Source organism: Nicotiana tabacum, chromosome 10 (assembly GCF_000715075.1).
Source record: "Nicotiana tabacum cultivar K326 chromosome 10, ASM71507v2, whole genome shotgun sequence".
Lineage (NCBI taxonomy): Eukaryota > Viridiplantae > Streptophyta > Magnoliopsida > Solanales > Solanaceae > Nicotiana > Nicotiana tabacum.
The window spans coordinates 172,371,319-172,396,372 of NC_134089.1; the positions used below are offsets into that span (position 1 = coordinate 172,371,319).

Genomic DNA, 25,054 nt, shown 5'->3' on the forward strand with positions numbered 1-25,054 from the left:
CATCTATAAGCATTTTTTGGGGAAACTGATAAGTAACGCAGGAAATCTTTGCAAAATCAAGTTGTATTCATGTAAGATTTGAACTACTAATGGAGGAAAAATTCTTAAGTTATGTGGAACTTATCCCAAAAAATATCATAATTGAGTACCAATAAAGAAAAAACTGAATAGAAAATATGGGCAAATTTCATAGTGAAGTGTAATGTACTGATAACAATATGAAGAGGATTCCGTGAATTTGTCATACTATTCTAAAATGGATCATTTTAGTCATTTTAACACGAGAAAGACTGCTAATTGTAATTTTTCAGGTAGTTTTGAAATACCAAAATTTATTAGAAGTTAATTTATTTTGATTTAATTCGAAATATGCATCATGTTCCTACCGAATCATTAACTATGTTTGGAGTAAAAGTTAGAGCAAAAATTCATTCCCATGTTTACACCAAACAATACATATAAGATAATTAACTTTTAGTGACACATTTGTCACTTCATTAAGATTAAATGGTGAAGTATGTAACTTCAATTTTAGTCCGCTGTTAAATTAAATTTTGATTTATTAGGTAACTTGATTATTTTGTGTAAAACGGAGGCTGTAAGTATTCCCAGGTTGGGAAAAACTTGCAGGCTCACGGCCATATTATAAACAGTCGGAAGTGTAATCTGCTGTTTTTCCCAACTCATCGATTAGGGCCACGGCCTGATCGCTCTAATGGCTTCTTCTTCTCCTTCTTCTTCATCATCATCTCTGTCTCCTCCGATGATTCCCATGGAACTCCACTCACTCAATCGAGAGAAGCTTCTCAACTCTCTGCGCGAGCACCTATCTTCTTCCTCTCGTCCTCTCCAAGGCTTTGTTCTCCTTCAGGTTCTCATTACTTGCTTTTTGTCTTTACCTTCACTCACTTCAGCTTTCTCTTCTGACTTATCTCGATTTTAAAATTTGAATTAGGGTGGCGAGGAGCAAACTCGTCATTGCACCGATCACCTCGAATTGTTCAGGTATTAATGGCCATCTATCTAAGTGTTGTATTATAGCAATTATCTCCTCATCTGAGGTGGATGATTGGACTAGTTACTAACTTCTGGCTTGTTTGTAGACAGGAGAGCTATTTCGCTTACTTGTTTGGAGTACAAGAGCCTGGATTTTATGGAGCTATTGTAAGATATGATATCAATAAATGTTGAATTTTTTTCTTTCTTAAAGATTCTTGGATGGTGCTCAAATGAGTAATTCCATGTCGAGAAGTAGCTTATGATGTGTTAACTGATGTTGCAGAGCTATGAAAATGTTTTATCAACCTTTTCTTGACAGATTGGCGCTTTCCCTAAATTTAATTGTATGTTTGGTTGAAGGGACGGAGAGACCCATATTCTCCCATTCCAGAATGATCAATTGCGAAATTTCCTGTTTTGTTTTGTGGTACTTTTTCTGTTGGATTCTTAAAGTCAATGAAGGAATGTGGATAAGAAATATTCTTAAAATTTGTCAACTTTGTCGTAGCTCCTTGGTACTGATTCTTTTAGGGTACTTCACCTTATTCAAAAAAAAAAAGGGTAAGAAGGGAAAGATGAGCTACTTAAAGATTCAATAGTTGGGCTTACAAAAGAGAGTACATAAAAAAAAACAGTCAGCTATGAACAAAAAGGAGATAAGCAAGAGCTAAAGAGCTGACAAAATCAAAAAACTTCATATGACAGTCATTAGGAAGTAGGAACTAAATTATGCCAACTATACAACCATAGAAGACATCTAGCCTTAAACACCATAGGAGGAGTTGATATCCCGTCAAAACACCTGTGATTCCTTTCTGACCAGACACACCAAAAGATGCAGGCAGGAACCATCTGCCAGATTTTCCTGACGGACTTATCAACTTTCCAAAGAGACCAGCATTTATAGGCTTCTTTGATGCTCTGTGGCATAACCCAACTGATGCCAAAAATAGCAAGGAACATGTACCAGATATCAGATTTTTTTTACAAAGAGGTTTAAGGCACATAGATAACCCCATTCTACTTATTGTTTAATTCTAGTCATCCTCAGTGAACCTTTTTATGCAATCATTTTTTTTGAGGTTTCATCATGTATCACATATCTCCCCTTTATCCAAAGCTCCTTTCTCTTAATTTTGTGTAACAAAAGCTACACTTAATCTACATACAGACAGATTTGCTTTATTATATTTTTTATTAAAACTATATTATGTTTTACTGATTATAGAGCATAAGTTTGGTGATAGGAATTTTTACGATCGTATCCAAAGCATTGGCAGAAAGGCTAAAAAAGTTAATTAAATTGATTTCTAAGCTACGGATGACCTTTGTCACAGGCAGACAGATAACATATGCTGCTTTGGTGGCAAATGAGTGCTTGGATGAGAGAATAAAACAAAAGAAATTAGGCTCCTCCGTAAGCTAGATGTGGACAAGGTGTATGACCATGTAAACTAGACATTTCTAGTTGCCCTTTGAGGAAGATGGAATTTGGAGAGAAATAGTTGTGAGTGAAGTACACTTCCCTAGTAAATGGTGAACCAACAGAATTCTTAAGCTCCCAAAGAGGGTTCTGTCAAGGTGATACCTTTCACCTTTCTATTCATTTTGGTAATGAAGGTATTCAGTAGAATGCTGGAACTTGGCAGGTGGCTGGATCAAGGAGTTCTGATTTGAAAGTAAGAACAACTTTAATATGTCACATATTTTATAGTAGATTATATTTTCTCTGTTGATGATGCATAGCTTTTTGTGGTGCGGAGGAAAGTAAGTTGATGCGTCTTAAAGGGGTTTATTAGCTTTTGATGCTGTCTCAGGCTTGCAAAAGCTGCGTATGGAGATAATGAGGTTGAGAACTTGCTACTGGTGTTACATTTTGGGTTGCAAAGTTGCTTCTTTCCACATATTTTTGTCTCCCTTTTGGTTCCAAGCATAAATCATTTGCAGTATAGCAGGGAATAGTAGAGAAGCTTGAGAAAGACTTTCCGCATGGAAACAACAATATTTGTCTTTTGGAGGTGCCTTATACAATCTTCCCACCTATATTGTGTCCTTATCTCCTTTGCAGAAAAAGTTGGAGAGGCAACTTGATGGATTGAAAGAAACTTATATTGGCAGTAAATAGTTAACAGAAGAAATTTCACCTAATTAGTGAGCTTGATTTGGATCATGTAACAAACAACAAGAACCTAGTTGAATCCCACAAGTGCGGTCTGGGGAGGGTAGTATGTACACAGACCTTATCCCTACTTTCAGAATTGGGAACAATGGAACAATCCCTGAGAAAAAAATGTCATGACTTGGAAAGAAACAGCTTTTTTGAATATGTTAAAAAACTGGAAGAGAAGAAATGGTCGTCTGGAGGAAAAGATTCTCTATAATGGCTGCACGATAGCAGAGGCAGTATTCTGTAAGGCCAGAGTACAAAACTTTATCTGCGAAAAAAAATGAAGAACATCCTGGAAGCTGATTTAGAAAGTTAAAGTATCTGCTACAGAGGCGTGTTTTAGATCTATTGCTGTTAACACTGCCTATTTAACACTAGCAAATTTGCTATTGAAATGTTCTGTGCTGTAGAGTAGATGCTATTTACATGAAAAAGAAAAGGAAAAGGGCTGCAACTTATTCACTGTCCAGTCGCATGTCAATATAAGATGAGTTATCCTGCCAATATATAGAAGCTTTATACAGTTAGAGAAGACTGAGGTGCAGAGATGTAGCATGAAGCTGTGGAATTCAATCCCCTTATGCATCCTTTGGGTCCTATGGAAGTAAAGAAATGAGATGCTTCGAGGAGAGCAAAGTTGCTATTTCACATAGTATTAGAGGAAAAATGTTTATATTTCTTGTCTTCTTGGTGTAAATTTGCCTTCGTAAATAATAATAGAAGATGATAAGACTTTTTAGATCCCCGATATGGCTTATCATGGAAACTTTTGCCCTTGTACATATTCTTTTAACCAGCAGTCTCTGAGTGCCAACTGCAATGAAAATTTTCTTAGCTTTCATTGAAAGAAAAAGAATAAAATACAACAACAACAACAACATACCCATTGAAATCTCACGAGTGGGGTTTGGAGAGGGTAGTGTGTACACAGAATTTACCCCTACTTTGTGAAGTTAGAGAGACTGTTTCCGATAGACCTTCGGCTGAAAAGAAATATAAAGAAATATAATAGTGGCAAAGTCATGGAAAAGAAGCAGCAACAACAGAAAGCAAACAACATTTAATACTAGAAATCTAAGAATAAGAGAAGGCGTGCGTAATACTAATACTACTTATATGAAAAGGAAACCGTGTGTCTACCTACTAACCCTCTACCCTAATTCTCGACATCCACACCCTCCTATCAAAGGTCATATCCTCGGCAAGCTGCAACTATGCCATTTCCTTTCTAATTACCTCTCCTCAATATTTCTTCGGTCTGCTTCTACCTCTCCTCAGACCCACTATGGCCAATGTCTCACACCTCCTTATTGGTGCATCAGTGCACCTCCTCTTCACATGCCTATACCATCTCAGCCTCGTTTCTCGCATCTTGTCCACTATTGAGGCCACTTCAACCTTATCCCAAATATCTTCATTCCTAATCTTATCTTTCCTAGTATGCCCACACATCAACATTCTCATTTTCGCTACTTTCATCTTTTGGATGTAAGAGATTTTGATTGGCCAACACTCCTGCCCCATACAACATAGTTGGTCTAACCACCACTTTGTAGAACTTACCTTTAAGACTCAGTGGTACCCTACGACCTCGGATGCGAGCCTCCATTTCATTCATCCCGCTCCAATACAATGTGTGACATGTTCGTCAATCTTCCCATTACCTAGGATTATAAAAAAAAAAAATCTAAGCTTACTTTCCTCCAATCAACTGTTCGAATTATTATCACGCACTTAAGCGGATAATAAAGTTAAATGCTTATAAATCTAAAGAAGAATGAACAAATTAAAAAAAACGAGCTTAAAAGTCAGTAGAAATTTTATTTATGTAGTTTTTCAGTCTTTTAATGAGGATATAGTTTAAACATGTGGAATGTGGATGTGATTCATCCAGTAATTTTTTAAAAAATGTTCAAATACCATAAGTAAATTTTCTTACATAAATAGAAGGAAAAAAGTTAAAATCTCAGTACATATGGGGTCAAAACTTTTCCATGTAGATTAGGATATAGTTTTGTTACACAAATCATGAGTAAAAGTCCACGAGAGTGATGTGCTATGAGTCGAAACTTCAAGGAGTATGCATTATTCTTCCTTTCTTAAGTGTGTTAATGTTTTAACGTAAGGAAATTTAATGGAGAGAGTGGCCGATGAACCTTATTATCTAAACTTTCTAGTGCTTATAAATTTGAAGCATCCTTGAATATTGCTTTCTTAATGAAGGATATTGCAAGTAGGAAATCTATGCTCTTTGCTCCTAGGTTACCGGCTGACTATGCTGTTTGGATGGGAGAAATAAAACCACTTACTCACTTCCAGGTAACTATTCATTTTTCGAACTTGTATTTCATGGGTGATCCTGTTCATCAAGTGGAAGGCAATGCAAGGATTTGATTTACTCTTACATTGGTCTTTTTCAGGAAAAGTACAAGGTTACCCAGGTCTTCTATACTGATGAGATTAAGGAAGTTTTGTCTAATCAGTACCAAGAGATGGGAACACCGTTGCTATTTCTCTTGCATGGGCTTAATACAGATAGCAATAAGTACTCTAAACCAGCAGAATTTCAGGTTTATGTCTCATCCCATGAACACCATTATTATGTCTCTTGCATGGGCTTGGTACTGATAGCAACAAGGATTCTAAACTGGCAGTATTTCAAGTTTATGTCTCATCCTATTGTTTGCGAGGGCTTGCAAGGAATGATATAAGATTTACCATGTTTTTTCCCAGTAAATTCACAATAATTAATCCAGATATGATAGTGCTGAGTAATTACCACACCTTTTAGGAATGGCTGAGGGCTACAATGACTTGCCAAGGATTCTAAAATATGCGAGATCGAAATTTGTAGTTTATCAAAAAAAATTGCTTAAGGTCGCTCCTTTCATCCCAAAGTCACGACAGTTTTTGCATTTTAGGGCATCCCATAGTGCGTGATAATCGTGTTGGCAGTACTATCTTCGGTATTAGGTAAGCTTTCAGCTGAACCGGCATCATTTTATCTACTTTCATCTGCCATCTATGAAAAATTAAAAGAGACATAAACACAAATTGAGACTAGAGTAGTAGAGTCAAATATAAACTTTTAGCAGTATGATAGATACATCATTTACAGACTGATCCTATACACAAAAACAAAACATTAGTGAAACGACAAAATGACAAATAGTTCAAAGAAATAAAGCATCAACACATAAGCAAAAACAGAGTCTGTTGAATTAATTTTCTCTTTAGGGATAACTGATAAGACATTTAGATCTTACAAACATGATGCTATTGGAAGAACTGAAACCGAAATACCGAATTAATTTGGTGCGGTCCGGTTTTTCGGTTTTTTGGATTTTATGCCCATCCCTAGTCAAAACTGGGTTGAGAACCATGAGGTCTCAGGCTCAAATCCCATCTGTGGCAAAAAACACTAGGTGATTCTTCCCGTCTATCCACGCCTTAAGACAGATTTAGTGAACTGATGAGGGTAGACTTTCCATTTATTCCTCCTAGGAATAACTGAAATTAGTAGAGGGTAAAGGTCTGAAACTCAGAAGGAAGATGGGGGACACATTGGGGATAAATGCATCTACTGGACAGTTTGTTGGCATGCTTATCGAGAATTCAATGTCTTGTGAGATACTTTTATGGAAGGTAATTTCGTTGATAGACCCCAACAGCAAGAAGGTGTTAGGAGATATTACAGGCAAAACTTGTTCTATTTACAAGTTGTGTGATGAGCTAAGTAAAATTATCATGGCGGTAACATCATTATTTACACCATTCAACAGAAATGTTACAACAAAAGGCGAGCAAAAAAATACTTTTGTACTTGAAACCAGTAACTTTTTCTTTTTTCCCTCAAAGATTCCGCGATTATATTCCTTCCAATTTATCAAGCACATGACTGTAGGTATCCCAACTTGGTGAAGTGACATTGCAATGGAGAAATAAATGATTTACACCTTCATATTGCTCCCGAAACAACGAACACCTGCTGCAATTGTGAAACCCCCTTTTCTGAAGGTTGTGTTAAGTCAGACATCCCCCTTCTGAACCAGCCAAGAAAGCACCCACTTTATAAGGAGCCTTGTTCTTTCTTTAGAAAATTTCATTAGAGAGCACAACCTTTGTTTGGCGCAGATGACAATGTGGTCACAAACACAGTTTTACTTATCATGAACGCTGGAATCTTGATCAATTCCTCTAATTTAAGATATCTTATTGGAGCTTTTGTCGGCGGATTATTTCAGTTGTAAATCATTATTTTCACCACTATAATGAATACCATATTTTTATAGCATTTCTGTATGCTATCAGTCATTTAGTGAATCATGATGGTTTTTGCAAGCTATCCTTGTGTTTAGCTGTCTTGTCATTTCCCCGCCCAATTGTATCTTTTTATCAATTGCTTTCTCAAAATCAGAATGATGAAATTCAGCTGATATATATGTCTGAAGCAAGTAGTAGCTGGAGTTCCAACTTGTACAATGGTTGTTGACTCATTATGCCTGTGGTCTGTAGGGTATTAAGAAGTTCCAGACAGATTTAAACACGTTGCATCCTATCCTGACTGAATGCCGTGTTACAAAGTCCAACTTAGAACTTGCTCTCATTCAATTTGCCAATGACATAAGCACTGAAGCTCATGTTGAGGTAAGCATTGTTCTACCTTTTCAATGGGAAATTTCACTTACCATACTTCAATTTATTATAGTGTCCTGCACTTTTTGCTAGTTAGATCTTGTACTTTTCTTTGATAAAGTAGATCCGGCATTTTTCTTATTGGCTACCTGCAACATAGTGTAGAATTTTTTTTGTCAAAACACACCTCCCAAGGCTTTGGTTCAGCAGAGCATAGCGCGTGCTATTTTGATTATGTGCATACCAAGAGGTCGAATCTTCCTATGGACCAAAAGTCACCTGATATTTAAGTGTAGTGGTTCGAATCTGCAGGCCCATTATCCACAAAGTTTCGAACCATGCGCTAGCTAGCCCTCAGTGATTTCTCAGTTATCAAAAAAATATTTTGCCAAGACACAGTGGAAGTTGAGACATGTTGTTTCAAAGAAAAGCTTACAAAGTTTTTGGCTAAGGCCTTTATGTTTTCTTATACATATTTTTTATGCTTTTGAGAGTCAAATGTTGAGATATATTAACTTGCAAGTCAGCACACCATGAAGGTTGCTGACTTTGATTCTTTCTGGAGTGCAAAACATTCATCAAATTATAGTGGCGTTTGGACATAAGAATTGTAAAATTCCAAAAAAAAGTGAAAAAATTTCAAGTGAAAATGGTATTTGAAAATTAGAGTTGTGTTTGGACATGAATATAATTTTGGGTTGTTTTTGAATTTTTGTGAGTGGTGAAAATTTTGAAAAACAGTTTTTTGGAGTTTTTCAAATTTTCGAAAAATTCCAAAATTTATCTTCAAGTGAAAATTGAAAATTTTATGGCCAAACACTGATTTCGAAAAAAAGTGAAAATATTCTTATGTCCAAAAGGGTAATCCCCCCCCCCCAAAAAAAGAACCCGTAAGATGCAAACATATTTATGTTGATAATTAGGGGTAAATAAACAGAAGCATGCCCTAATCTTTTGAGGAATGAGCAAATCTATGCTTTTTCGCATTACTTATCTGGGGAAAAACGTAAATGTTTTGTATTCTTGGGGTATTTTTCTTTGATTCTTATTTTGAGTTGTCGAGTCAGTTGGCTCTTTAGTAACTAGTAAGAGAGTGATGCTTCAATTGGTTGAGATTAGGTTGACCTTGATTGGTGGCAGTCAAGCACTAATGTGTTGGAATATTGATCAAATAAGAAACCAATCTCCAAGTGTTAGAAGGCTCTCAGTTTTTCTTTTTCTCTATAAAGGAAAGACTTATACTATATAATGGTGTGAAAGCATTTGAATGATCTTAGTAATATCCTTGCTTTAGTAATACTTTCCACACTCCAGTTATAGTTAATCTGGCTATTGTAGACATAGCTCATTCCTAGTGTATCACTTACTCTTTCCATCATTTTCTGTGGATTATCTTTAATGTAATTTTCTTTCAATGTCTTCCTTTTTATGTTTCTTAGCTATGGGGTGTCCTAGTATAATATCTGCTCTCCAACTCTTCGCTTAGCTTTTTATTACCAGTTGCATTCTTTTGTGTAGGTTATGAGGAAAACAAAAGTGGGGATGAAAGAGTATCAGTTAGAAAGCATGTTTCTTCACCACACCTACATGTATGGTGGTTGTAGGCATTGTTCATACACATGCATATGTGCTACTGGCGACAATAGGTAAGTTTGCTTTTCCTTGTATCTTCCATCTCAAGCAGTGATGCACTGTAAATATAAAAATTGTAAACCATCGAGCAGATTTTTCAGAATGTTGACTGTTTAATGGGTGGTAGACCTGGTATCTGGCTCACTAACTTCTATATAACCTAAAGATCGCGGAATGAGCTAGTCTTTGGTGTCTATGAAATATATATATATATGTGTTTTTTTTGTGTGCGTGCGTGTGTGTGTGTGTGTGTCCTACATTGACTCAAAAGACGTGCTCTAGGCTGCATTGTTGTGGAGGAGAGCTGGAAGTACATTATCTAGTATATGTAGGCTTTTAAGGAAGCTGAGTGGCTTCTTTCAGAACACCTCCTTCCGGGCGACCAATGAGACTGACACGATGGGTCAAATTTTCAGCCGATTGTAATTCTGTAGATGAAGTTCTTTCTTCTTTTTTTATTTATAAAGAATGATGTAACTACCTTCTTATAAGCATTTTGATTTGACTTTGGAATGAGCTTAATACATTATGTGTGCTTTAGGCTGCTGCCATCATAGAACATGCTCGAGGGATGAATAACTAAGTAAATTTTCCCGTCCTCTAAAATTTATGCTTTTAGGTGGGGCGGTTCTCACATCTCACCTTATTTGAGAAGCGAAGTAAATTTTAAAATAGGGTAGTGGGTCATTTGGAAAGAAAGAAAAGTAGGAAGCATTTTTTTAGTTTCTCTCTCCCAATTCTAGATGGTGTCTCAAGATCAGGGATGTCACTTAGATTTGATCTTGTAGCTGTCCAAATACTACCGTTAGAAATACAAGTAACCATTGTTAAACTATGGCAACTACGTTTTATCGACCAAATTAGAAATCAATTTATCTTATATGTGAATGGTTAAGAGTCAACACCAACTAGCTTTGGGGTTGAGGTAGAGTTTTTTCTGTAAAGAGCCAAAGCTAGATTTGAGATCAATTTTCAAATTATCAGCTAATGCTACCATATTCTATTGCAGTGCTGTACTCCATTATGGTCATGCAGCAGCTCCAAATGACAAGGTATGTTATTTGTGTTCTTCTTTTTAATATGTTGTATCCCTCCTTTACTGCTGGTCTTCCGATCTGCATGGAAGTTGTAAAAAAACTCGTCTCTTTTCTGGGATAAACATAAATCAAGTGCTTCATTTTTATCTATATCAACTATGGTTGATATTGATGTTGTATCCATCTTTACCTTTTGGTGTGGTATAGATGATTACCTTGAATGTCTGGAAAGGTCATCAACCTGGAACCCAGTTATCTGTCTGTTGCTGTATGCTGATAGTCAGACATTGCGTCAATATGATCTCCTATAACAGGCTTCCACTACTCTGAGTTATATAAGGGTTCAACTAATTGATATACACTATCCACACTAACATTACACTTTTCCTTTTCTGCAGACATTGCGAGAGGGAGATATGGCTCTTCTTGATATGGGAGCTGAATACCACTTTTATGGGTCTGACATAACTTGTTCCTTTCCAGTGAGTGCACGTGTCCTTAACATTTTGTGGGCACATTGAAGTGTACCATCATGTTGCAACGTGCTTGTTAAAGTTCTTATATCGAGTGCCATATAGAAGTATAATAACAATAAACATTCACATGAAAATTATATGCACTTCACTCTCCTGGAGGAAATGTGGACCAACATATACCCTGAACATAATAAGCACACTGTAATATTGTTTACCATTCCACATTAATTATCTTGTGATAATTTGCTGGTTCACTATTCTGCTTTGCATTTGTTTGGATGTCTTTCAGTCTGTTCATGTTTCTTTTGCTTATTGCTTATCCAAAGTTTAGATAGTGAGGATCTTTCATGTTAAGCACTAAGCTTTTATTCCAATTTTAGCTGTTATTTGAGTAGCCATTGCATGACCGGCTCTTGCATTTTATGTGTATGTGCCAGTAAGTACTTATTGCTAGCAGACAGTATTGGTTTAGACTTTAGAATTGGAAATTGATGCTTAAATGTAAATATTGGTCTTTAATCTTTAGAAAGCTCTTACTCAGCATTGAATATGTGTGCTTGGATACCCTCTCCACATCGCTGCCCCTCTTCTTGTGATCACTTAAAAATTGCTCAAATATCAATTATTTTACTATATAGTAGTGACCATATATACTAGATGCAGCTTCCTGTGTGTTTTGGCTGTAACCTGAAATTGGTCCTCCTCCGTCTTGAAACCCTTAAGTGCAGCTTATAGTTGCAGCTTATATCCCTTATGATTTCCACTTGTGGATTTGCAGGTAAATGGGAAATTTACTCGTGACCAGTCACTTGTATATACTGTGAGTATCCTCTTTTGCGCAGAATAGGATAATGCTTACATACCTCCTTGAGATGGGAATATAATGTGCATCTCATTTGTATTACCTCCAGTTGATGTTTTGCATTGTGCAGTTTCTGAGTAAATGTAATTGGTGCATAAGATATGCTTGTGAACTGGTTAGATTTCCTTCTATTAAGAAAATGCATTATTTGGTTTAGGATCAAACTACAGATTTTAGTCTCTAGAGTTCCCCTAATTTGACTGAAACCCCACCTTGGAAGCGTTCCTGAACTCCTGATGCAAACTATGTACCTCTCTGAGCCTTCTACCTTCATTTGTTTCATTGGTAAGGCCTGTATTATGACAGAATATGAAGCTTATAGGACCTCTGAATGTGATTTTCCATGGTTCATGTGCTTTGAGATCATATAACTATTGTTTCATTATATGATAAAATCACTATTATTTGCAGGCTGTCCTCGACGCTCACGATGCTGTCATTTCTGCCATGAGCCCTGGAGTGAGCTGGGTCGATATGCATAAGTACGACTTTGAGTTTGAATTTAAGTTGTTGGGATCATCTTTTCGTTTTCCCCTTTCTGACGTCAAAATCAATACGTAGAATTACTAGAAAAGCTAATGGCAGAACATGGATCACTTAGTAAATAGACATGAATCGTGATATGCTCTTCCTAATCCCTTCACAAAATCAGTTGATTCTATATTTGCTTAGGTCACTAAACTAACAATTTAGAGTTTGTCCCATCAACTTCAAATTGAATGTTGTTTCTTTTTGAGGATGTCAAAACAATGCTCACTTTTATAAGGTGGAATATCTCATTACTTATTACACGCAAATCAGAAGATCGTTTGTCCCACCTTCCCAATAGCTCCATAAATGGAAAAAACTTTTGTCAAGGAGAAGAAATAGATAAATATCCAGATAAACAAAAAGAGTAACCTATGTACACACATTTGGCTTCACTTGTCATAAAGTGTTCCACCATTAACATTCTGACTTGATAAATTGTTGATGTAATGTTTTTATCTTTGAGAGTCATGTGAACTTCGCTAGACATCAAAATCAGAATGGAGGGTGTAATAATACACACCCCTTACCACAAACCTCAGAAAATTAGGTTTCTTTCTTCCTATGTAAACAAACAAACTACATCACACATTTCCGTGCATGTTTGTTTCATTTTAAAGAGTAAAAGGTGCTGCTTGGCCTGAAGAATGAATATTTGCAGTTTGTAGCTCTGTAAACAAGTGCATACTCTATATATTTCTCTTCCCCCTCCCCACCCCACCCACCCACCCACCCACAAAGAAAAGCAACCTTTTGGATCAATGTCCGTCAATAAGTTTATAGTGCGAGTTTCAGAACTATTATTAAGGAAAAGCTAACACTGAAAATTGCTGAAGTTTCTCCTAGCTGTTTTGTTTAACTTTTTCCAATATTCTTCACTATTTGAGCGTGAAAGCTGCAACCTTACAGCTTTTCTTTTTCCATGTAATTTCTAAGTCTTGAACTTTTTCTTGAAAGATGAATTAATATGTGTCCTATCTTACCGTGAAAATTGGTGAAACTGCCCCCTGAATGATCAATTTGAAGTTACCTTTTGTTGGAAACAATGAGATGCTATGACAAGTTCAAACATGTTGCAGTTTAAGCTATAATTGAAAGCTACAGAGGAAAATTATTCTGTAGAAACATGAAGGCGTATCTGCATCTATTGGTGTTTATTACGGCCATAAATTAGGTGACATGGGGTTTTAACTGTAGGTTACCTCATGGAATGAATATCTTCCTTTTCTTGAAGTTACTTTAGCTTGTTTCTCACTTATATTTCACCGTGAATTGCAGATTAGCTGAAAAGATCATCTTGGAATCACTGAAGAAAGGGCAGCTACTTGTTGGGTATCTTCTATTCCCTTATTGACTTATTCTCTCTAACGAGCCTTTCCTGTAGAGTCTGGAATAACTAACATGGAAAAGGGCATTCTTTACTTTGATTTAAGGGATGTTGATAAAATGATGACCGAGCGACTTGGTGCTGTTTTCATGCCTCATGGGTTGGGGCACCTACTTGGAATAGATACTCATGATCCTGGGGGTTACTTGAAGGTTTGTTTTTTCTTAGATAAATGCCTTCCATTGATAAGTAGCATGCAGTTCTTCATATCTTCTCTGGATATAATTGAGAAGTGAATAACTGGCTTACAATTTCAGGGAGCTGAAAGACCAAAAGAACCTGGATTGAGCTCTCTACGTACTAGCAGAAAGCTGTTAGAGGGAATGGTCAGTAGTCTATATTTGAGTGACATTACATATTAGATTTAAACTTCTAGGTAAAAATTACTATTTCGTAAATTCTCACTGAATAACCACTAATGTGGTTCTTGATAATTCACCATCTTGGAAGCAATCAATGAAAAGGGCAAAAGGGCAGCCCGGTGCACTAAGCTCCCGCTATGCGCGGGGTCCCGGGAAGGATCGAACCACAAGGGTCTATAATACGCATCCTTACCCTGCATTTCTGCAAGAGGTTGTTTCCACGGCTTGAACCCATGACCTCCTGGTCACATGGCAGTAACTTTACCAGTTATGCCAAAGCTCCCCTTCCAAAATGAATTATCTCTAAATAAAGGCAGCATGCTCATGCTTTTTCGATGACTTGTTTTTTAGTAGATCTGAATCAAGGAGCAATGTTTTTTCAGTTAAAGTTGAATTGAACTATGCTTTAGTGTATCTTTTCAGGTGCGGCTTATCTAAGGAAATGACCTCTTCAACAGCATCCACATTAGTTGTTGGTCTTAATTTACTTGGCAAGTCTAAGCTTATTGCTGCAATTAAAAATGATAAATTCAAGTGATTATTGTCCTAGTGGACTTTCTATGTTTTTTGTGAAATAACATGAAGAAATATTAAAAAAACATGCTTGGGAACTGAAATAGTCCATATCAAAGTAATTCATGGAATGTAGACGTTGCTGGGCCACTTTTAGTGTATCTTCTAGGCCTCAACCTAGGATAAAGTTTCTTATCCTCACTGACACTAGAAAATGTACTTACGCTCTTTAGATTGTTGCCTTACATTTTGTATGATTATATTGGTTAATTTATTATGCTAATCTTGTGGATTATTCTTAGGTGATCACTGTAGAGCCGGGTTGTTACTTCATTGATGCCTTACTACTTCCTGCCTTGGAGAGTCCGTCGGTGTCTGAGTTTTTCAATCATGGAGAGATCAACAGATTTAGAGCTTTTGGTGGAGTCAGAATTGAAAGTGATGTGGTGTGTTTGCTTTACTTTATTTAAGTTCTTTGGTGTTGTTGGAATAAATTCTACGTAATGTGCATATTAACTTGGATTTGATTCTTTTATTATGTCTTCACCTTTGTCAAGTTGTACCTATTTGTTGGTAAAAGTTTATTTTTGTCCTTGAAGTGTGTTACTGCCAATGGATGCATTAACATGACCAAATGTCCCCGGAAGATTGAAGAGATCGAGGCAGTGATGGCAGGGGTTCCTTGGCCGATCAAAAAGACGACCTTGCCTTCCGGAAATGGACAAGTGTAATTCTTTCAATTACTGCATGACATCGAGAAACAGAGAGGGTTCCAGTAACCTTGTTTTCCTCCGTGTATGGACCTCTGAAGAAAATTGCTTCCTTTATGGACTAGTGTTCTCGATGAGCTAATTGGTGTTATGTTAGCTTCCTCTGTATCCATGAAATATTCTCCACAGATTGCTTTTTCTACATTAAGTTTTGCATGTATGCCACATCTGCTTATGTATGGATTGCATATAATAATTGTCTTGATCATTATGCACTGACAAGTAAACTAGCAAGTGTAATGACCATGGCGGATGGACAGTCGAGTGTCAAAAAAGCTGCAATTAGAACTGAAGTGCCCAAGTCCAAATCCTAGCTGGGCCTTTTCTACGCGCGCGCCTCCCGTGCGCGGTTGGTTCGCACTAGAATTTTGTTTCTCATCAAGTCCTTAATGAGCCTTAAAGCATTTAGATTTACGTACGATTGCAGCGTTAAACACATCATTTAACTAGGGCAACTAGGGTGTGATTGGTACGAAGGAAAATATTTTTCGGGAAATATTTCCAATTTTTTTATATTTGGTTTGCTCAAATGCCGTGGAAAATATTTTTCTCATGAACTCATTTTCTTCAAATTGGAGGAAAATATTTTCCCCATTAAGAGAAGGAAAAATATTTTCCAAAAGTCTTCTTCAACCTTTCCAACCCTATTCCCCATCCCCACCAACTCCTTCATACCCACTCACCCTTACCCCCCACCCCCACCACACCCACCCACTCTCCCCCAACCCTGCCCCACCTTGCCCCTAAATAGAAATATTGTTAAGAGTACTTTCTTTTCATGTTGTAGATAGAGTACTTTCTTTTTCATTTCAACAAAATGAGTATTTTTCATGATGTGAAAAAAAGTCTTTTCATTCATTTAAAGAAAAGAAAATATTTTCTTTTCATGATGTAGAAATATATTTTCTTTCATTTCAACTAAATGATGTAGTAGAAAATATGTTCTTTCATTTTAACAAAATCGGTACTTTTTTTCAACCAAAAAAAGAGTACTTTCTTTTTAGTTATGTAGCACGAATTTCAACATTGCTTTTGCGTGAAAAAGTAAAACACATTAGTCCACTTGGGTTTGTGTGAATTTTCAAAAGATTAATTAAATTTTTGAAGAAAATAGAGTCCTAAAAATGTTGGGTATTTGGGATTTTGGTTTGGGGGGGGGGGGGGCACATGAAACGATTTGGGGAAAAGGGGGTGAGCGAAATATTTTTCGAAAAAAGTTTTTCACCCACCAACCAAACAAGGGAAAATTATCACGACCCAAAATTCGCATGTCGTGATGACACTTATCTCAATACTAGGCAAGCCAATAACCTCAATAAATCACAATAATCTTTTAAGTTTGAAAACATAATAATTAAATTTAATAGAAATCCCACAAATACTGATATAATTACACTCCAAAAATTCGATGTCACTAAGTACATGAGCATCTAAATGATAACGTAGTCTGACTGATAAATACACTATCTCGAAATATAGAACAATACGAATAACTGAAAGGAAAGAGAGTCAAGGTTTGCGGACGCCAAAGTGGCTACCTCGATAGTCTCCAACGGACAAATCTCCAAAATCTAACAGTCGGCGTATCTGGAGGTACTTGCGTCTGCACACGAAGTGCAGAGTGTAGTATGAGTACAACCGACCTAATGTACTCAATAAATAATAAGACTAACCTTTGGGCTGAAAGTAGTGACGAGTTCAACATGTATAGTCTAGTATAGAAATAATAGTACAAAAATGTAGGCATGTTTTCAAGTTCAACAATTAAACTCAATACAAGTAAAATAGATCAAATCTGAATGATATGAGGAATATACCATCTCTATATCTACATGTCAATGTACATATTGTATGTGATGCACCTCAATGGAAGCCTCGTGCACTCACACTCTCAGAACACTCAATCACTCAGTACTGTATATGGTCAACCAGCCCATCGAAGATCCATCCCATATATATATATATATATATATATATATATATATATATATATATATATATATATATATATATATATATCAAATAATATTAATTAAACAAAGAATACAATTTACACAAGTAATTCATGCTTTGAATCCTAAACTATCCGGACTTTAACATTTACTAGTAGCTACGCACGGACTCTCGTCACGATCCATGCCAGGGAAAATCTATCCTAAAAATGTGATAATTCGGTCAAGATCCATGCCCAGGAAAGATCTATCCCTCAATAAAATATCAATTGTCCTCACTGTGTGGAGTGCAGACTCTAGAGAGGCTCCTTCAGCCCAAGTGCTATAATAAGCCAGATCCAGGCATGAATAAATAAAATATGTTGTTGCGTGCAACCCGATCTCATAAATATCACTCAAAATTCCCAGTCTCCCGGGCTTTCAATGACATAAAAATCAACCCGATATGATGATATGATGTATCAATGAATGACAACAGAGAGTGAGATATGATATGCAAATAATAGATGTGATTGAGTACAAATTACAATTTAAATAATTAATTCAACAGCATTACGATCTCTGTAGGTCCCAAAAAATATCGGCACGTAGCCTAACATAATCTTTAACATGAGTCTTAGCTCAATTCTCTCTAACACGTGGAGGATATGTGGAAAATGACATGGTTATTTGATTATGCAACTCAACAGAATCAATTAAGTCACAAGTTCAATGGTGCATGGCCAAACGCGCGTCACCTCCAAACAAATCATATAACACGTGATTTAGGGATTAATACTCTCAGAACCAAGTTTAGAAGTGTTACTTACCTTAACCGTGTAAATTTTCTATTTCAATAAGCCTTTGCCTCGCGAATTAGCCTCTGAACGCCTCAAATCTAGTCACAATTAATTCGATATAGTCAACACAATTTATAGGAATCAATTCCATAAGAAAATACTAAATATTTCCAATAAAAATCCGAAATTCAACCCAAAAATCAACAGTGGGGACCACGTCTCGGAACCCGACAAAAATTACAAAATATGAACGTCCATTCAACCACGAGTCCAACCTTACCAATTTTACCAAATTCGACATCAACTCGACTTTCAAATCCTCAAACCTTATTTTTAAATCTCTAGGCCCAAATTCTCTAATTACACCTTCAAAATACGTAATCTAGTCGGAATACTTAATGATAATTCAATATTATTGACTAACAATGATCAAAAGTGACTTACCTCAAGTTTTCCCGTGATTCTCGCTCAAAAATCGCCCCAACCCGTGTTAAAAGTTCAAAAATGACAAAAATGTCTTAACCCCTATGTATTGTACTCTGCCTAGTGGTTTCGCATCTGCGACAAAATTGATCTCATCTGCGGTCTCATAGGTGCGAGCCATTTTCTGCTTCTTCGGTTCACCCACGAGGCCCTGCCTCCGCTTCTGCGATCACTAGTCCGCTTTTGCGGACTCACTTCTACGAGAAGCAGTCTGCTTCTGTGGACACATGCGCTTCTGCAATCCCTCGTCCACATCTACATTCACGCAGGTGCGAAATTTCCCTCGCACATGCAATCACTACCCATACTGCTCCAGCCCGCTTCTACGATGTCCATCTCACTTCTGCGAGCTAGCACCTGCTAGCCAAATTCCGCAGGTGCGATTGCACCAGAAGGCAAAAATTTCCAGCAGCTGCTTAAGTATAAATTTTGATCCGTTAACCATCCGGAATCCACCTAAGGCCCTCGGGACCTCAACTAAAAATACCAATGAGTCCCAAAACATCATATAAACTTAGTCGATGCCTCAAATCACATTAAACAACACTCAAAACACGAATCGCACCCCAATTCAAGCTTAACGAAAACTAACAAATTTCAACTTCTACCTTTGATGCCGAAACTTATCAAATCAAGTCTGATTGACCTCAAATTTTGCACACAAGTCATAAATGACATAACAAACCTATGAATATTTCTAGAACTGAATTTCGAGCCCGTTATCAATAAAGTCAACTCCCGGTCAAACTTCCAAACCTTCCATTTCTTATATTCGCCATTTCAAGCCAAATTTAACTATGGACTTCAAAATAATTATCCGGACACACTCCTTAGTCCAAAATCACCATATGGAACTATTGGAACCATCAAAATTCCACTCCGGGGTCGTTTACACATAATTCATCATCCGACCAATTATTTCAACTTAAGATTTAAAATCTTGGAACTAAGTGTTCCAATTCATTCTAAAACCTCCCGATAAGTGCATAATTACAACTGAGCATTAAATATTCAGTAAATGGGAAAATAGGGTTGTGATACTTAAAACGACCGGCCGGGTCATTACATTCTCTCCCTCTTAAATAAACGTTCGTCCTCGAACGGATTTAGAATCATACCTGAAGTCTCAAATAGGTGTGGATATCTACTCCATATCTCCCGCTCAGTCTCCCAAGTAGCTTCTCTGATTGGTTGGCCTCTCCACTACACTTTCACTAAAGCTATGTTCTTTGACCTCAACTTTCAAACATGTCGGTCTAGAATGGCCATCGGCTCCACATCATAAGTCAAATTACCATCCAACTGAACTATACTGAAATCCAAAACATGAGACGGATCTCCGACATACTTTTGGAGCATGGATACATGAAATACTGGATGAACACCCGATAGACTAGGCGACAATGCAAGTTCATAAGCCACCTCTCCAATCCTCTTAAGTATTTCAAAAAGGCCTAATAAATCAAGGACTTAACTTTCCCTTCTTCTTGTACCTCATAACACCTTTCATAGGCGAAACTCTGAGTAGTACCTTCTCTCCCACCATGTAAGCAACATCGCGAACCTTCCGGTCGGCATAACTCTTCAATCTAGATTGTGCCGTGCGAAGTCAATCCTAAATAAAATTAACCTTTTCCAAAGCATCCTGAACTAAATTAGTACCCAATAGCCTAGCCTCACCCGGCTCAAACCAACCCACCGGAGACCGATACCGTCTCCCATACAAAGCCTCATACAGAGCCATTTGAATGCTCGATTGGTAACTATTATTGTAGGCAAACTCTGCAAGCGGTAGGAACTGATCCCAAGAACCCCCAAAATCTATAACACAACCGCGTAACATATCTTCCAATATCTGAATAGTGCATTCGAACTGTCCATCCGTCTGAGGGTGAAACGTTGTACTCAACTGTACATGTGTTCCTAACTCTTGCTGCACTGCTCTTCAAAACTGTAATGTAAACTGTGTTCCCCGACCTGCAATGATGGATACTGTCACACCATGTATGCGAACAATCTCGCGGATATAAATTTCAGCCAACCGCTCCGAAGCATAAGTAGTATCGATTGGAATAAAATGCGCAGACTTGGTCAACTGATCCACAATCACCCAAATAGCATCAAATCTCGTCGAAGTTCGTGGGAGTCCAACTACGAAGTCCGTGGTGATACACTCCCACTTCCACTCCGGAATTTCAAGCCTATGGAACAATCCGCCGGTATCTGATGCTCGTACTTCACCTGTTGACAATTTAAACACCAGGCTCAAACCCAACTATATCTTTTTTCATCCTTCTCCGCCAATAATGCTGCCTCAAGTCCTGGTACATCTTAGCAGCACCCGGATGAGTGGAATACCGCAAACCGTGGGCTTCTTCAAGAATCAACTCATGCAGCCTATCTATATTTGGCAAACAAATCTGACTCTGCATTCTCAACATCCCATCATCTCCAATAGTAACCTCTTTGGCATCGCCGTGCTGTACTGTGTCCTTTAGGACAAGCAAATAGGGATTATCATATTGGCACTCTCTGATGCGGTTATATAGGGAAGACCGGGAAACCACACAAGCTAAAATCTGACTGGGCATCTGATGCAAGTGATCTCTCACCAACAGTAATAAATGCAAGACTATCTATACTCACTACCTTTCTACTCAGGGCATCGGCCACCACATTGGCCTTCCCAGGATGATACAAAATGGTAATATTATAGTCCTTTAGCAACTCTAATCATTTGCGTTGTCTCAAATTTTGATACTTCTATTTGAATAAGTGATGTTGACTTTGGTGATCTATAAATACCTCACAAAAGGGCCTCCAAATCTTTAATGCATGAACAATAGTTGCCAACTCTAAATCATGAACAACGTAGTTCTTTTCATGTGGCTTCAATTGGTGCGAAGCATAAGCAATCACACTACCCTCCTGCATTAAGACACATCCAATACCAATCTGAGAAGCATCACAATATACAGTATAAGAAGCCAACGATGAAGCAAACGGGAACTGGAGTTGTGGTCGAGGCAGTCTTGAGCTTCTGAAAGCTCTCTTCACACTCATCCAACCACCTGAATGGAGCACCTTTCTGGGTCAATTTGGTCATAAGGGCTGCAATGGACGAGAAACCCTCTATAAAGCGACGATAATATCCGACCAAGCCGAGAAAACTCCAAAAATCAGTAGTTGAAGATGGCCTGGGACAACTTTGAACTGCCTCAATCTTCTTCAGATCCACTTTAATTCCACCACTGGACAATGTGTCCCCAAAAATGCCACCGAATTGGAGAATTTAGCATAAAGTGTCCCCACACTTGGAGAATTTAGCATAAAGTTTCTCCTCCCTCAGCCTCTGTAGTACAATACACAAATGTTGTGCATGCTCCTCCTAGCTGCGTGAGTATACCAGGATGTCATCAATAAATACTATGACAAACGAATCAAGATACGGCCGGAATACACTATTCATCAAGTGCATGAATGCTACTGGGGCATTGGTCATCCCAAAGGACATCCCGAGAAATTCATAGTGACGATAGTGGGTCCTGAATGTTGTCTTTAGAATATCCGAATCCCATATTTTCAACTGGTGATACCCAGATCTCAAATCAATTTTGGAGAATACCCTCGCTCCTTGAAGCTGGTAAAATAAATCATCAATACGTGGTAAATGATACTTGTTCTTGATTGTAACTTTGTTCAACTGCCTATAGTCGATACACAACCGCATAGTACCATCTTTATTTTTCCCAAACAGAATCGGTGCACCCCAAGGCAACACACTAGGCTTAATAAACCCCTTATCAAGAAGTTCCCGAAGTTTCTCTTTCATTTCTTTTAATTCAACTGGTGTCATACGATACGGAGGAATAGAAATGGGATGAGTGCCTGATACCAAGTCAATACCAAAGTTAATATCCCTATCGGTTGGCATACCCGGCAGGTCTACAAGAAATACATCCATAAAGTCTCGCACTACTAGTAAAATCAATAGTATGAGTGTCTACATCAACATCTCTCATAAAGTCCAAGTATGACAAACACCCATTCCCATACATTTGCTGAGCCTTCAAATAAGAAATTACTCTAATGGGAACATAATCTAGAGAACCTCTCCATTCGATCCTCGGCAACCCCGGCATTGCCAATGTCGTGGTCTTAGCGTGACAATCCAAAATAGCATGACATGGAGACAACCAATCCATATCTAAAATTACATCGAAATCAACCATATTAAGCAATAAGAGATCAACTCTAGTATCTCATTCGCCAATAGTCACCGCACACGACTGATATACGCAATCCACAATAATAGTATCGCCCACCGGCGTAGATACGTGAACAGGTGAAAATAAGGACTCACGGGGCGTATCCAGATAATGAGTAAAATATGACGAGACATAGGAATGTTTAGAACCAGGGTCAAATAATATAGAAGCTTTTATGTGGCATACTGAGACAATACATGTGATCACTGTGTCTGAAGTAACAACATCTGGCCTGGCAGGAATATCATAAAATCGAGTCTGACCGCCACCTGATCGTCTTCCCCCTCTAGGGCGACCTCTAGCTGTTTGTGCCCCACCTCGTTCTAGCTAGGCAGGTGGTGAAATAACTGATGCGGGAGCCGCAGCCTGACTTCTCTACTAAGTTGGACCTCCCAAAAGGCAGGGACAATGTCTCTTTATATGACCCAAATCTCCACACTCAAAACAACCCATCTGTGAAAATGTCTATAAAGACTGAGGCAGACCCTAAGAACTAGAATGACTACCAGAAGAACCTGGTACAGACGAACCCTAAATTGATAGTGCACGAGATGAACTCTGAGCTAGAAGTGCACTGAGAGAAAGCTGACTTGGTCGAGCACTGTATGTCCCATGGCTAGCTGATGTGCCATGATGAACTGGACGAACCATCTGAGCGGGCCTATAAGGATGACATGTGCTGTGATAGGGCTGACCCCTGAAGGAACACCATTGGAATTACTCGAACCACGAGGCTTTTTGACCTCCCTCTCCTCACGCTCCTTAACACGGACCATCTCTAGCTGCCGTGCACTATCAACTACCTCTTCGAACTTAGTACCTACTACATTCCCCAGAGTCATAACAAAATGAAACTACTAATTGAGGACATTAATGAACCTCTTAACCCACACACTCTCAGTGGGAACCAACAAAACTGCATGACGAGCCAATTCTAAAAATCTCATCTCGTACTGGGTCACAGACATGTCTTCCTGACAAAGCTGCTCGAACTGTCTGCGTAGTTCCTCTCTGTAGGTCTGTGGCACAAACCTCTCCAAGAATAATACGGAGAACTCATTTCATGAAAGTGGTGCTACACCAACTGATTTGCTCCTCTCATAAGTCTCCCACCATCTAAAGGCTACCCCGGTCAGCTGGAAAGTAGTAAATAAGACCCTAATGGTCTCTAGAATACCTGATATACGAAGAATCCATTGGCATCTGTCCAAGAAATCTTGAGTATCCTCTAACTCAGTTCCACTGAATAATAGAGGATGGAGTCTCCCAAATCTCTCTAGTCTCTTCTACTCATCGTCATTCATAATAGGACCCACTTGGGCCTTAGCAGTTGCAATGGTTGGACTAGTAGTACCCCTGGTATCTGAAGTCCCTGCATTACCTGCTCTAGAGTACAGGCGACGCTAGTATGAGTACCTCCCCCGGCCTGAGAAGTGGTTGGTGCGGCCTGAGCCGAAACCACTTGAGCAAGGCCAGTACAAACAGTCAATATATGGTCCAAAGCCTTCTAAAGGCTTGGAATCACAATAGGATAGTTGGTGCCTGAGCTAGTCCCACCAACTCAACTATATCTAGAACATGCTGCTAAGATAAAGCAACTGGTCGATCAACAGGTGATGCTCTAGCTGTTGTACTAACTGTACCTTGGCCTCTATCGTGGCCTCAGCCTCTACCACAACCTCGGTGTTACACCTCATATTTTCGTACGTAAAAGTACGTCGTAAGTCAATTGATGTAAGCTCAGAAGTGAGATCATCTTTGAGAGTAAATAAAACAAGTTAATCATGTTACCTTGGAAATTACAAATATTAAATATCATGAATAACAAGTACCAAGAGGGTTGAAAAGCTTAGAAGCTAAACGAATTGAAGAAAATAAGTTTTGTCGAAAGTCGACAAGTTTGGTGTTACACCCTCTGCGTCCTAAGGTGATGTATAATAAATATGAGACATTTTAATCATGGTTTGAATGAGTTTAAAGTCATAATAAGACTATATTGTTATGAATAGTTTGTACATTGGATACTACTTTGGATATTACATTGGATACTACATTGGATGCTACATTGGATGCCCATGTTGTGAATAACTTAAAGATTAAATTTCCTATTTTATGTCCATCATCTTTACTTTTTATGCCTATAAAAGGCCATGTAATTGCAATGAAAAATTACACCAAAGTGAAAGAAGAAAACACTTCTCCAT

The 25,054-nt window shown here is 38.0% G+C and overlaps 1 protein-coding gene across 2 annotated transcripts; it reads left to right on the top strand.

The window, feature by feature from the left end:
• Nucleotides 1-588: 588 nt before the first annotated feature.
• On the top strand, nt 589-15,595 carry LOC107780472 (uncharacterized). 2 transcript variants are annotated; one of them, XR_012695905.1, is made up of 16 exons: nt 589-871; nt 956-1,005; nt 1,104-1,164; nt 5,390-5,485; nt 5,587-5,736; nt 7,682-7,813; nt 9,320-9,447; nt 10,443-10,485; nt 10,869-10,952; nt 11,725-11,766; nt 12,220-12,290; nt 13,615-13,668; nt 13,770-13,875; nt 13,981-14,049; nt 14,509-14,576; nt 14,901-15,038. XR_012695905.1 is itself a non-coding variant. In XM_075223562.1 (16 exons), the coding sequence occupies exons 1-16, from the start codon at nt 716-718 to the stop codon at nt 15,327-15,329; spliced, it is 1,518 nt and encodes a 505-aa protein (XP_075079663.1). In that variant the 5' UTR covers nt 591-715; the 3' UTR covers nt 15,330-15,595. The 2 variants fall into 2 exon arrangements, 1 of the variants encoding a protein (XP_075079663.1); XM_075223562.1 differs by lacking the exon at nt 14,509-14,576 and adding an exon at nt 15,198-15,595 and having other exon boundaries at nt 591-871; nt 14,901-15,044.
• Nucleotides 15,596-25,054: the final 9,459 nt, after the last annotated feature.

Bases quoted from the DNA above. Each gene is read 5' to 3' on its own strand.
- LOC107780472 (XM_075223562.1), top strand. From the start codon at position 716: ATGGCTTCTTCTTCTCCTTCTTCTTCATCATCATCTCTGTCTCCTCCG. The intron at 5,737-7,681 runs GTTTATGTCTCA...TGTGGTCTGTAG, and splicing joins CTAAACCAGCAGAATTTCAG to GGTATTAAGAAGTTCCAGAC. The intron at 10,953-11,724 runs GTGAGTGCACGT...GTGGATTTGCAG, and splicing joins ACATAACTTGTTCCTTTCCA to GTAAATGGGAAATTTACTCG.